This window comes from Lactuca sativa, chromosome 1, assembly GCF_002870075.4.
Source record: "Lactuca sativa cultivar Salinas chromosome 1, Lsat_Salinas_v11, whole genome shotgun sequence".
In the NCBI taxonomy this organism is placed as follows: Eukaryota; Viridiplantae; Streptophyta; class Magnoliopsida; order Asterales; family Asteraceae; genus Lactuca; species Lactuca sativa.
The window spans coordinates 82,313,567-82,327,543 of record NC_056623.2 but is presented as its reverse complement, the minus strand read 5'-3'; the positions used below and the strand labels follow the sequence as shown (position 1 = coordinate 82,327,543).

Genomic DNA, 13,977 nt, shown 5'->3' with positions numbered 1-13,977 from the left:
ATTTTAGATTTTTAGCTCTTTTTATTAGTATTGCATTGTATATCTTTTATTTTCTTTATCATGGATCGTATCGGGGACTTTTTGTTTTGCATGAGGAATCTTGCAGGGTTTTGGAGCTTATCGCGATCGTGGATTAGAGTGAAGACGGACTTGTGGGCTCTCGAGGCGCTATTGGGCTTGGCGGATCCATAAAAGGAGATTTGGGCTTAAAAAGATAAAGGCTTGGATGAAGTGGGCTTGTGAAGATGGATTATGGATAATTAATTTGGGCTTGTAGCATCCATATTTGAAGCTAAATGGTGATTGGTTGGTTTAAATCACATGGATATGGAGGGGACCAAAGGAATCTTTGGTAGTGGAAGAGTGGAATGGAGGAATGAGGAGCCAATAACATTACAGCAACATTTGCGCAGGTGGAATTTTCGTCGCCCGGGTACCCGCGCAACTGCCCAGTTTGGGCATTTTGGTCATTTGGCACACCATAAACTTGGGGGATTAGATCCATCAGCAACACTCTGGATTTTTCACCATTGGAGACCTGTAGGAGGCGATTTTGGAGCTTGAAGACTCATTTCTTTTCATCTTTCCAAGATATTGGTAGTTTCTTTATGCAATTAGACTTTTGTGATTGTTTTTCTATTGCCATGAGTGGCTAAACTCTCTATATTGGTTAACTTTGGTTAAAACCTTTGAATGTTTGTGGGGTTTTGAAGGATTCATGCTAGATTGTCAATTATCTTATGTTTATGGTTCTAGATCATATTTCTTATGCTTGTTTAATGCTTTGATCATGAGCTTGACACTTGAATGAGCTATTGTTAGTTTATTTCTTTGGTTTTGCATTGAATCATTGAATTAACTTAGAATAAGGGCTTTATGATGGTAAAAATCATCTCTAGTTTATGAATCATAGCTCCTTTATGGATGTGTAAGCTTTGACATCTTCTAGGAATTGGGGATTCCTTCTTTCTTAAGGCTAATTAACTTCTTGGGTTCAATTGCTTCAATTAAACCCTTGATCTTGATTAAGAAGGTGTGTTGTGGGCTTCCCCAACCTCCATACTACCTAAGAGGAATCTTGGCATATCATGCTTCATGATTGCTATAACCAATTTGGGATGAATGATAAACTTCATGTTGAATCCTAATGATAAACACATAAATGTTCATTGTTTTGAATTGCCTTAGTTAACCAACTCTCTCCAATATTTGAGCATCTCACTATCTTGCTTAATTGCAAGTTTTTAGTTATTCAAGTCTTTTAGTTTTCAAGTAATCAAACACCCCCCTTTTTAGTTTAATTGTAGTTACTTAGTTTATTTACAATAGTTCTTTTAGATTGCATTGGTGATTGAATACAACCATTTCTCCGAGGATCGATACCCCCTTTTTACCATTATATTATGTTTTAATTGCAAACAAAGGGTGTAATTTGCTTGGTGGACTGGACATCCCACCAGCGACCATGCTTTGTGCTTGAGCCAACATACCCACGACAGACCGGATAGAATGCAGACCCGGTTAGGGCGTACTAGTTAGGCCGAAGGCCCGACGAGCGGTCCGGATAGGCTGAAGGCCCTGGTAGGTGGTCCAGACGTGCCGCTGGCTCGGAGAGCGGTTCAGATATATTGATGGCCCTGCGAGGCAGTCTAGTCAGGCCGATAGCTCATTATGCATGCTGTTTGTTTATATGATATTGATATAGTTTGCATGACGTTGGTATTTTGGGGGAACTCACTAAGCTTCGGGCTTACAGTTGTTGATTTTGTTTTAGGTAGTTCTGATGATCGCGGAAATGCGAAGGCGTGATCGTACACCTCCTTATATTTTTATGATTTGATTATGGGATACTCTGATATAAAACTATTTTGAAAACAAATTTGTAATAGTTATGAGTTTTGAATGATTTAAAAGTTTTAAATTGGCGTGGTTTTTATGGGTGTTACAGTTACATATACGACCGTTCATACATATATAAACGAGAAAATTTGACCTAAACCTATAAGGCCAATCCCGATTGAAAAACACAAAAAGCCTAAAAAATCGTTAGTCTTTAAAATTCCAGATCTAATGATAAGTCTCCTGTCTCCATATTTGACAAGACTTGTTGTGCGTGTGTTTCATTTGTCGTTGTTGTTTTAGATTGCATACTTAATCGATGAAAAACTACGGTTCTTCTATGCATGATGATAAGGGTGTCGATCACCTATATTGAATACACTAATCCATAACCAAAATCAATATAACTCACCTGTAAGTGTGTAATTGAACCCTAAATTGCCTTAGAACACTTCGAAACTGTCCCAAATACAACATATACAGATAAGATCTTATTTGAGTTCCTTTTTTTCATTCGAATTCTAATACTCTCTTCGTTCCATAATTATTGTTTACTTTTGACTTTTGAAGTATTTATTCATCAACTTTGACCTTAGATATTTTTATTTGTTTTATGTATTACTTGATGAAACTTATAAAAATAAAAAAAATATTTAAAACACAATTCATTCATATATTTTGCATCAAATATTATATATCAAAATCGAAAATATTTAAGTTTAAAGTTGAAAAATAAAAATTTCAAAAATCAAAAGTAGACAATAAATATGGGACTGAAGTGATATATAAATATGAAAAAGCCAAACCATATCGGCATACATCAATATCAAGTTTTCTCCATTACTTCTTTGTTGACGTTCATTTCCACCAAACGACATCAAATCGTGAGTTTTACAATACATTCCTAAACGAGCACATTATAAACATTTAAATATAGAGACTCTTGTGTGGTCCTCTAGTCATTACTCATTACTCGCAAAGTTCTTTTTTAATATTGTATACGAATGTACAACTTGCTCCAAATCTCCAATACAGCAAATATTCACTTTGTCACGATTTGCATTTTGACATAATTTCATTGATTTATTTATTACATCTTACTTTCATTTTATTCTCTAATACAATATTATAATTCAAAAAAATTACCAAAACATAACAATATCATTAAAACATCAATCCTTATCACATCATATGCTTCAACTTTAATCTAAAAACTTTTAATAACAATAACAAAGTGTCCATTTAAAAAATAAAAAAAAAATTATAAACTAATTTTGAATTAAAAACTTGAAACACATACAATTACATCATTTTCTTGTTTTTGTTTTCTAATGTTTTTTTATTACTTTTTGACAATCAAAATTTATGTTTATACTTTATACGTGTAACATGTTTATAACCAAAAAAATCAAAAATAGGTTACATGTTTAACAAAAATAAAAATAAAAATGTTGAATTGTATGAAATAATTAGATACCTACAAGGAATCTTATATGCACCCCCATTCTCTGTCTCCATGTCGCTCTCCTTCTCTTATCTCATCACATGGGAAGCAATGAGCAGATGCTTGTATTCCCTCCAGCAAGATTGCTTGTAATTTCAATTTTCAACTACAAATAATTGCATTTAGTGTTTCATTTTTGTTCCTTCATGTCCACCGATCAATCAAATCCCCAAATACTTTCATAAATCCGCTGTTCCATTCCCATATTCCTCTAAATCCGCAAATCTTGCCCTAACTTTCATATCCAAGGTAATTATTCGTATTTTTGGCCTTAATCTCGCGTAATCAATTATGTTTGAATCCGAATTCTGATAATCACTCTTCGATTACTTTAATTCTTTTAGTTCTAACAATCATTAAGTATGTGTATTTATGAATTACGTATATTTCGTAGCTTCTAATTTTGCTTTTTGCTGATTTGAAGGAAAGGGAACGTTTTGGTGGAGTCAAGCCGGGAAATTTGGGGTTGGGCGGTTTTGAGAAAAACTGGAAGAGTTGTTCTTAAGAGATGTTGCTGGCTTTGAATCGTAATGGGGTTTATTTCATCAACTGTTTCTTCCATTTTTCTGAATGGCATCCATTGGAGTTCAGCAAATAGCAGATTAATTAGGGCTTGATTGCCTCCTTCCTGTAATTTCATAGGTCAGCATAATCGAATCCTACACAACTTTTTGCTATTTCTGAAATTCGATTTCCCTTCTCAGTTCTAAACTCAAAGCTTCACTTTATTGAAATGATATGATCAACTAAATATCAATGAGATTATCATATTTGACAAGGAATTTACATGAAATTGAAAGATAGCACGCCTGTTTTAAAAAGTCAATGCTCAATTATTTATTCCTTCATTCTCTTGTGTTGGAATAAAGGAGTTTATTTTATTCCAGAGTTATTGCTTGCTTAACTTGACTTGTTTTTGCTGAACTTATATTCTAATTAACCTGATAAACGTTTGCTCTAGACTATTTGAATTCACGGAGTATTTAACAACATCAACTACTCCATGTTCATTCAGGGATAATCATCTGCAAGCGTAACATAAATGGGCTGCTGTGGTTGTTTTGGGTTTTCATTTGCAAAAAAACACAAGAATCAGAGGCCAAGGGTACAGGGGGGAAATTATGTTCTACAGGGGTTATTAAATGAAGAGGTGGAAGAAGATGAGGAAGAAGAAGAAGAAGAAGAAGAAGATCATCACTCATATACTGACAACATGACAGATACTGAAAAAGGAGATCATGAAGAGCTTAGAAACCCTGCTAAAACCTCTCAAGAGATTCTTATTTACAGGACAGAAAACGGATTAATTTGCAGAGAGTTTCCTGTTAAAGAAACCCACAAAGTTATTCGATCAGAGGTAATCTTTGTCCTTTGATCTCAATTTGGCTTCTTTTCACTTTTTTTTCAAAAGATTCTTATATTAGTTTTTTTTTGTTACTTTTAGGATGAAAATGGGAACAAAATGGTGAATGAGTATGTTCGCGAGTGTAAAATTGGAGCTGGTAGCTATGGCAAAGTGGTAATTTACTAATTACTTGAGTTCTAGTTAATTATTTATAACTCTTTACATACAAAAAATAAAAGTTTATTAAATTATTAAAATCCTTATTCATTAAACTTACATGTTCTACAGGTTCTTTATCGAAGCCAGATTGATGGGAAGCATTATGCCATTAAGGTTCTTGGATCATATTTCAAACTAGGAATTGCAACTTATACTTTATAAATTTATAAAATGTTTTTGTAAATTTGTAATAAGAATAATCACCATGTTCAAATTTGTTAATGCAGGCTTTTCACAAATCTCATTTATTAAAGCTACGTGTTGCCCCATCTGAAACAGCCATGACTGATGTTCTTCGTGAGGTAATTTAATTTAAACTTAAACATTTATCTTTTTTTTTTTATCTTTTTCTTTTTCCATTTTTGTTTTTTTAATTGTTTTTGGAATTTCGTCACAGGTTTTAATCATGAAAATGTTAAATCATCCAAATATAGTGAATCTTGTTGAGGTGATTGATGATCCTAACACAGATCACTTTTACATGGGTATGAACTATGAACTATGAACTATGAACTCTTACTTTCATGTTGATTTTTTTATTTTTATTTTTATATAAATGATTAATTTATTTATTCTTTTTTTGTAGTTCTTGAATATGTTGAAGGGAAATGGGTGTTTGAAGGTGCGGGCCCGCCAGGTGGCCTAGGAGAAAATCTTGCAAGGAGATATTTGCGCGATATAGTTTCTGGATTGATTTATCTCCACTCTCATGTAAAATTACAAAACCATTTTATTTCAAAATAAATAAAACATTTTTCTTTACAAGATTTAAAAAAAAAACATTTTCTTTAAATCCAAGATTGCATCTTTATCAAATTAACGATCACAAAATCTTGATAACAAATAAATGAATTGATATTCTGTGTTCTTATTTCCTTTTTATTTTTTATAAAATTTCAGAATGTTGTTCATGGAGATATAAAACCTGATAATCTTCTAGTAACTGGTAATGGGAATGTAAAGATTGCTGATTTCAGTGTGAGCCAAGTTTTTGAGGTAATGAAATTAAGTTTACTTCTTGATATTATATTTAATTGCAAGAAATAACAATATACATTCATTGATTTGTTTCTTATAGCGTCCTACTTTCATTTTTTAAAAAAGCATAATGCCTTAATATAATAATTTTTTGAAAATACAATGCTATAAAAGAAAGAAATGAAAGTAGGAAAGTAGGTTGCTATTTCTTGCATTTAGTTCTAATTAATTGTTAATCATATTTTTCTTAACGTTAAAATATATTTGTAGGATGAAAATGACAAGCTTCGCCGCTCCCCTGGGACGCCTGTTTTCACCGCTCCCGAGTGCTGTCTAGGTAAATATACAGGACAAGACATGACAAAACAGAACAGAAACAGTCTGTACATGACATGACATGACAGAAAAGACTGTAATCACTGTATTAGGATTAGGACTGAGACTGATGTCAATGCAACAAGATTTCAACATTTTCGTCTGTGCAAAAGACGAAAATGCCCTCCTCGTACGAGATAGTTTCAACATTTATTTTTTGTTATTTTTTTATAAATAGGTAAAAATTATCATGGTAAAACTGCGGATACATGGGCGGTTGGAGTTACTTTGTATTGTATGATATTGGGACAATATCCTTTTCTTGGAGACACACTACAAGATACGTATGATAAGGTATAAAAAAATTCTTTTTGTATTTTAAATGTTTTAAATATTATAATATTTTTTAAATTAATTTCTTGTTTTATTTTTCAGATTCTTAATAATACTATATTTCTCCCCGATGATATGAACCCCATGCTCAAGAACCTTATCGAAGGGCTTCTCTGCAAAGGTTAGTTTTTTTTTTTTTTTGTTTTAATGTAAAAAGAACGACTTAATAGAGACAGTAAGGGAAATTACGAATTTGCCCTTTGTTTGAATAGATCCTATGGAGCGAATGAGTCTCGAAACGGTTGCAGAGCATTCGTGGGTGATGGGTGATGAGGGGCGGGTCCCGGAATATGTTTGTTGGTGCAAAAGGAACAAGTTACAAAGGGAAGAAGAGAGAGAGATTATTAGCAATACAAATTAAGGTGATTTTGCTTTTTTGTTTTATGGATATTTTTGTATAGTAAGATGTTGATTTATTAATGAGTTCGATAAAAAAGAAAAATAAGAAAGGGGATAATGTGAGATAATAGTTTGGAACTTTATAATATATGTCATATTCTTGTTTGTTGTATACCTCTTAATTATATTTTTATCGATTTCACTAATCCATGTTGTATAGATTGTGTTTGGTAGACTAGCTAAAAAATTAGTTTTTATCTGAAAAGCTAGCTTTTGTCTGAAATAGCTGGTAGTTGATGAAGTGATAGTATATGGTAGAAGTGTTCACGGTGCGGTTTGTTGTGGTTTAGAGTTGAAACCGCAAACCGCACCGCACATGCGGTTTGAGTTTTTTGGAAACCGCAAACCACACCACAAAAGCTCTAAACCGCATTATGCGTTGTGGTTTCATGCGAGCTGTTTGGGCGGTTTATGCGGTTTGATAAGTTGTTTCAATTTATAACTTTGGTTGTTATTAATTACATTTAAACACTTTCAAATTTTATTAATTATATTGCATACCATTTAAAATGTGTAGATAATGCAAACAAAAAAACCACATAATGTTTTGTTAAGTTGTTGTGACTTATGAAATTTGATATCATAGTTTTTTAAGTCAGTAATTACTATATTTAACCATCGTGATATGGAATAAAGTTATTGGACAGTATTATATATATATATATATATATATATATATATATATATATATATATATATATACACACACACACACACACACACGTCGCGGTGCGGTTTGAACCGCTGTTTGGTAACTATAAACCGCAATATGCAGTGCAGTTTGGTGCGGTGTGAGCGGCTTGTGTGGTTTATGCGGTTTTTTGCATACCCTAGTATATGGTAAAAAATAGTTGATAAACTAGATGACATATAAAATGTTTTAAAACGACATTAGCAGGAAATGAACATTTAATGGTATATTTGGAATACGTCTTTGTGAGTTTTTCAATAAGTGTTTGTCTTGTGAGTTTTTCAATAAGACGGTGTTTATTTTTGAACTGGTAAAATGTTTTTTTTTTTTTTTTTTTTTTTTTTTAATTTTTTTTTTATATGTGGAAGAAGATATGGACAAAAAATCCTTTTCCATGTCTTTGTAAAAAAAAAATTCGTTCATACAAAATATTGTTTGTTTTTTAATTTGTCTTTTCAAATGACCAAAGTTACCAATATACAAAAAGTCTTTTTCCCAAATTATACCAATATTTAGAAAAACATTTTTAAATAAGACATCTAAAACTTTACCAATATATATATAAAAGTTTTCTTTTTAATAAAAACACATAACTTTAAAATAATATAGATGTTCTTATTGTCACTATTAAAAACAATATTATTTTAAATTGTAGAATTTTTCTCGATACGCGTTTAGATAACATAACATTGCTACCTACTTTGTTTTTTGTTTTTTCCTTTTTTGGTAATCACCGTTGGTTTGTCCAAAATTAAGAAAACAATATCATTTCAACATATTTAAATCAAGACATTTTTTTTTCTTTCACCTGGGTAAAAGAACACAGATTCTTGAGTCTAGATGACTCGATCCATTTTTGGAAATCGCCAAAAAAATGCTTTCAAGAACTTTTAGGAAGAGGGGATAATCATAAATTTGGCGACATTGAAACAGTTCAGAAATGAGATGGTTGAGTTGAGTGGTGATTGAAGAAGGGTAGGGTGAGTTAATTTCAAAGAGTGGATTTCAAAGTTTAGATCAAACAATACCCGTATTTAGAACTTAAGATCATGAATGAGATAACAAGCAATGTTGATCTACAAAGTTGAAAAAGAAGAATGATGAAAGATTTGGGGACAATTAGGATTAAAAGAGAAGGGCATAACATACCGAACAAAGGCGAAGTGTTGATGAAAGGGAAAGCAGTCGATGGTGTTGTTGGATATGTTTTAGGAACGGGAAGAGTTATTTTTAGATATTTTTAGGAAAATGGTCAAAAAGTTTTTTCGAGATATTTTTGTCTTCCAAAAAACAAACAGTTTTTTGGAAAACATCAAACGTACATTGGACATAAGTGTCCAAAAAACACTTTAGTTAAAAACAAATCACACCCTAAGTATATTTATTGAAATTCTTTTTTGTAATACTATCTAGTGTTGAAAAAATAAAAATAAACTTAAAATTTTATTATGGTAATACATTATCTAAAACAAATTTGTTACAAAGTAAACCTTAATTCCACCTCTTTCATATCCATGATTGTTATAAGTGGATCTTTATATAAACAAAGTGTGTCTACATGTCTATAATATTTTGTGTAAAAAAAATTTGTAATGATGTTACATACATTGATTAACAATCTTGAACCCTCTATTCTTTCTATAAATAGGTTAAATATCTAATAATTGTACCATTTTAGGACAAATTCATGTCTTTTTAAGTATTTTTTTTTTCTATTATAAAAAATCAAATAATGCTAAATTTGTGTAAATCTTGAAAGATTCTACAAGTGGTTGGATCATTATTCAATTCCCCTCTTTCTTCAATCAGTCACAATATTCCACTAATATCTATTTATAATATTTATTAGATATTTGTAAATTTTAGAAGATTTGGTAATAAAACACCAAAATTCGCTCCAATCAAAATAGATTGCGTCTTTCATCATTCAATCATTTTTAAATTAAAATATAATTGTATGTATTTGGGATTTTATGAGAATTCTTTCAAAATTAGATATATCGGGCAATGTTTGTGTGCATTTTTATGTGATTTCATTAAATCCAAACATAAAATTCTAATGTGTACATGTTTATAGAATCAATAAATATTTGATCAGACACCATTGGAACATTAAGTTATCTAATATCTTTATTTTGAAACCGACGAAATTTTATAAAAGCCACCGCCTATAAAAAGCAAGGCAGGACAAAGAAAAAACAAAAACAACACAATTGTATAATGTTAAAAGACGAACAAACCCGATCCCCCCACTTACAATCACCCAAAGTTTCCTCTATTTTTAACCAACTATGTACCAAAGTGATGATATTATCCGCTGTCGCTGTTTTTACGGTCGAGACTCGAATTTTATTGAAGAGCTAGTCGTTCATCGCCTTCGAAATACACCACAAAACCTCATAGAAAATAACCAGCAAAATTTTCCTTTTTTGGGGGCAATGACCCCGGTTCGTAGCAAACTTCACGAAATCGACAACATGAAGAAAAATGAATAAAAGGAATACCGCACTACTTTAAAACCCATTCCAATATCTCCTTAGAGAAAGAACACTTCACAAGAAGGTGATCAGTCTCCTCCAAATCATTAGAACATAAATGACACATCGAAGAAGAGAATTAAGCAATGCCACGACGAGACAAAGCCATAGCAGTTGGGATCCGATCCATACAAGCACTTTTGATGTTTGATTAAATTCTTGTTTTAAATTAGTCTTCTTCAAGAATTATTTCTTCAACTTTTTATTGTATATGATGTAAACCAAGTTGTTCATTCTTTCGGTGCTCAAACGGTTTCGTTTTTTTATATGCACTTGATTGAATATACTCCAATTACGTTTATAAGCCGAAGCGGGTCACGTAAGACCCAAAACCTTTATTGCAAAGGCCTTGAGTTCCAAAGCATCATCTATATATTCCCCTACCATGTAACTATATATGTTTATAAAAAAAGTTAATAAATAATTTAATTTATATAAAATAAAAAGTATAATAATAATAATAACAAAATTAACAAATAGTTGGACATGTCTGATATGTAGATAAATAACCTCTATATCTAAGTAGTCTTTTTACTTTGTAAACAACGAGTTGATCTTCAATCTTCAAATAAACTCTCATATTCTTCACGAGCCTTTCCATGACATCGTACAATCCTTACCTAATCTTCGGATGCTCGAAAACATTGGGAATCCATTAATATTTTGCATTTAAGTATTAAGCAGCCGCATGCAAATCATGATGCATTTGGAACTCCTTTTTTTTTTTTATCGATGGCATCCCAGATCTATTTATAAGAAGAGAGGTTGTTATCCAAGTTCTTTGTTATTTTTTATTTGCCCTCATCCATCGCCCCATAAATATATCCAATTGCTAGTGTATGTTCCCCATCAACAAGCCTTAAAACTTCAACAAGTGGCATTGTAGTTTTAATGGAAAAAACCACACTAGACCAAAAGGTTCTTTCATCAGTGACTATTTTTTTTATCTATATACCATCAGTTTTTTAAGCCCAAGAGATGCCCCTATTCGTTTGAAACAAACATTTGTTGTAACTTTTGTTTCGATTTGTAAATACTTTGTACCTTCAGAAATGTTGCGGCGAATCTTGTGACGAGCGGTCGAAGTAGATCTTTCTTTAGAATCTTTTCAGGATAAACTTAACACCACTGCTGGTTATAGATGAAATTGCTAACCTTTTTTTGCTTTAATTAAAGTATTTTTATGTTGTGTCAAATCCCTAATTTCTTTCAAGCATCAAATCAATCAAATGAGCGGTACACAAAGTCCAATACAAGTTTTTTCTCTTCTCCATTACGAACACTTTAAAAACTTTGTATGCATTAACATTGTTGGTCACCACTTGAACGACAATATCTTCCAGGATCTCTTCAACAACTCCATCAAGCAACTCAAAATTTTTTTTTGAGCATTTTTATGCAATCTGATGCATCAACAGCTCTAAAATGACAGTTACATATTGATTGTTGACCAAAAAGTTGATTAGACTTCGGTTTCTCATGTATGACCAACCATCTGATAACACTGACACGCCGTTGTCTTTCCAATATATCTAACTTTGAAAGGATCCAAGTTTGTAACTCGTGCATTGAAGGGGGTTTCAATCCTCTTCCAAAGTTTCCAAGCGAACATAACATACTAGTAAATGATGGACTAGTTGCTACTTTAAACGAGATTCCATTCTCATAAAAGAACCTCCCAATATTCATGCAAACTTAGTTTCAGTGCTCTTTAGCACTTGTCGGGTGATTTTTTCACGAGATCTTTCCTCATAAATCTATCAATTGGTCCTATAATACCCCTAGATCTAAAAGTTGTAAATAATGGATAGACACTTCGCCACTATTGAATATGCCCCACTTGTCATGTTTTCTTTAATGTTCATTTAAGCAGATAATTTAGAATCCTAAAATGATTTCAAATATTATAGCATTTCTTCTTTCACTATATCTTTCACACTAGGACAAGGATGTACATCCGTGTGTACAAGGAATGTGTTCCTTCATTCTGTTAACTCCTCGTTTAAACGTTTTACTACAAAAGTTACATTTTATATATGTTTAATCCTTTTCCCCACCTTGTTCTACATGTTTTTTACCATACTTCCAAGTAGGATCATTCATTCTACCTTCACTCGACATCCCCACTATGTATAAAAAAACATAATGTAAACAAAAATACACTTATATGCATAACATAAATCAACAACCTCGGGTCTGTAACAACCCCAGGTCCGTATCAACCCCGCGATCATCTGAAGTACCTAAAACACAGTAAATCGATAACTGTAAGCACGAAGCTTAGTGGGTTCCCCCAAAATACCACATACAACATATATCACAACACATAGTCATATCGGGTTCATAACAATCGCGAGTCTATATCAACCCTAATGAATCTGAGCCCAGATCGGCTCCATGCATTCAACATACAAGCACATCAGCAAGAGTCACACATACAAATTGCATAATCGACACCTAGTGTCCTATAATATAGTGAGAAAACTCACATCGTAGGTAGTAGCTAGAACACAACAGCTCTCACACGGTGAAGCCTGGTACTACAAAACACCTAACAACAATAAAGAAGTACCTACTCAATTTACACCCTAAAACCTCTCAATTGACCAAAAGTCGTCTATGATCAAAAGTTAACGATCAAAGTCAACTTTGACAGGTCTTCATGGCAACCCAAAGGCCACGTCATAGGCACTAAGAGACAAAGCAGTCAACACCCTCCCCGGTCGCCACGTCGTGGCCACATAAGCGCCACATCATAGGAATTGGGTTCCAATAACTTAACATAGTTAGCTCTTAATCTGCTAAGCCATTCCTTCAAACTTTCCAGAACCCTTACTAAGGCCTAATACTTCACAAAGATCGGTTATTTTCAGTCTTACATGTCCAATGCAAGTATAACACTCAAAATTAGGTCAAAAGGAAGAAATACCACCAAAGATCACATGCATGAAGCCCAAAATAGCAGCAAACTTCAGATCTAGAACATATCTCCACTAAGGGACCTCAACAATCCATAAAGTTGCTAACTTTATGGATTCCAAGCATTCTACCCAACCCAACATAGAGAAATATGACCAAAAACCTAAATCTAGCATGCTCATAACATAAAGCTTGAGTCTTGGATACTTACAAAGGTTCAGAAAGTAAACAAGGAAATGATGATGAGACTTTCAAGCTAGATCAATGCTTCAACAATGATTCCTTATCCTTTAAAACATCAAAAATGACCATACAAGCTCAAGATCTTCCATAATGGGGCTAGGGTTTGGATGGGGTGGGTTCTCAGAGGGTGGGGGCTGCTAAACAAGGAAACCCTAGGAGTTAGTGCCATTAAATAGGGAACCAACCCCACAAATTAGGGTTTTGGCCCAAAATAATCCCCACGTCGTGGCCAACATAACACCACATTATGGGATACTTAAATGAAGCCGCGTTTAATCTGGGTCTTGCCACGTTGTGGTGGTGCTTCCACCACGTTGTGGCCTTCCAATTCACAAAAAAAAAGTTAAATAAAAATTATACCTTGAAGACTTGGATGTTAGAAAGTTTACAACAACAAGAAGAAGTGAAGAACCAGGTTTGATGTGATTGTGAGATGAAGAAGAACCAGTAGCAACGTGGAGAATGAATGACGTAATTAGGTCAATAAATGAACTTTATTTTCCTTTTTATTATAAAACCGTAAGTTAATAAAACATAAGTCAAGAAGTAAAAGTTAAAAAAGTCAAAATAATACTAGAAATAAAACATATGCATC

General features: G+C 32.7%; 1 protein-coding gene across 1 annotated transcript; it reads left to right on the top strand.

Moving 5' to 3' along the window:
- Positions 1-3,326: 3,326 nt before the first annotated feature.
- On the top strand, positions 3,327-7,104 carry LOC111881079 (serine/threonine-protein kinase GRIK2). Its single transcript, XM_023877470.3, has 13 exons — positions 3,327-3,592; positions 3,768-3,985; positions 4,359-4,700; positions 4,788-4,862; positions 4,977-5,021; positions 5,135-5,209; positions 5,305-5,392; positions 5,494-5,618; positions 5,808-5,903; positions 6,156-6,222; positions 6,439-6,554; positions 6,636-6,714; positions 6,806-7,104. The coding sequence occupies exons 3-13, from the start codon at positions 4,386-4,388 to the stop codon at positions 6,952-6,954; spliced, it is 1,230 nt and encodes a 409-aa protein (XP_023733238.1). The 5' UTR covers positions 3,327-3,592; positions 3,768-3,985; positions 4,359-4,385; the 3' UTR covers positions 6,955-7,104.
- Positions 7,105-13,977: the final 6,873 nt, after the last annotated feature.

What these genes read in the sequence shown, in the direction of transcription:
- LOC111881079 (XM_023877470.3), top strand. Translation starts at nt 4,386, where the DNA reads ATGGGCTGCTGTGGTTGTTTTGGGTTTTCATTTGCAAAAAAACACAAG. An exon ending in GGAAGCATTATGCCATTAAG is followed by an intron (nt 5,022 to 5,134) that starts GTTCTTGGATCA and finishes TTGTTAATGCAG; the next exon opens with GCTTTTCACAAATCTCATTT. An exon ending in TGACTGATGTTCTTCGTGAG is followed by an intron (nt 5,210 to 5,304) that starts GTAATTTAATTT and finishes ATTTCGTCACAG; the next exon opens with GTTTTAATCATGAAAATGTT.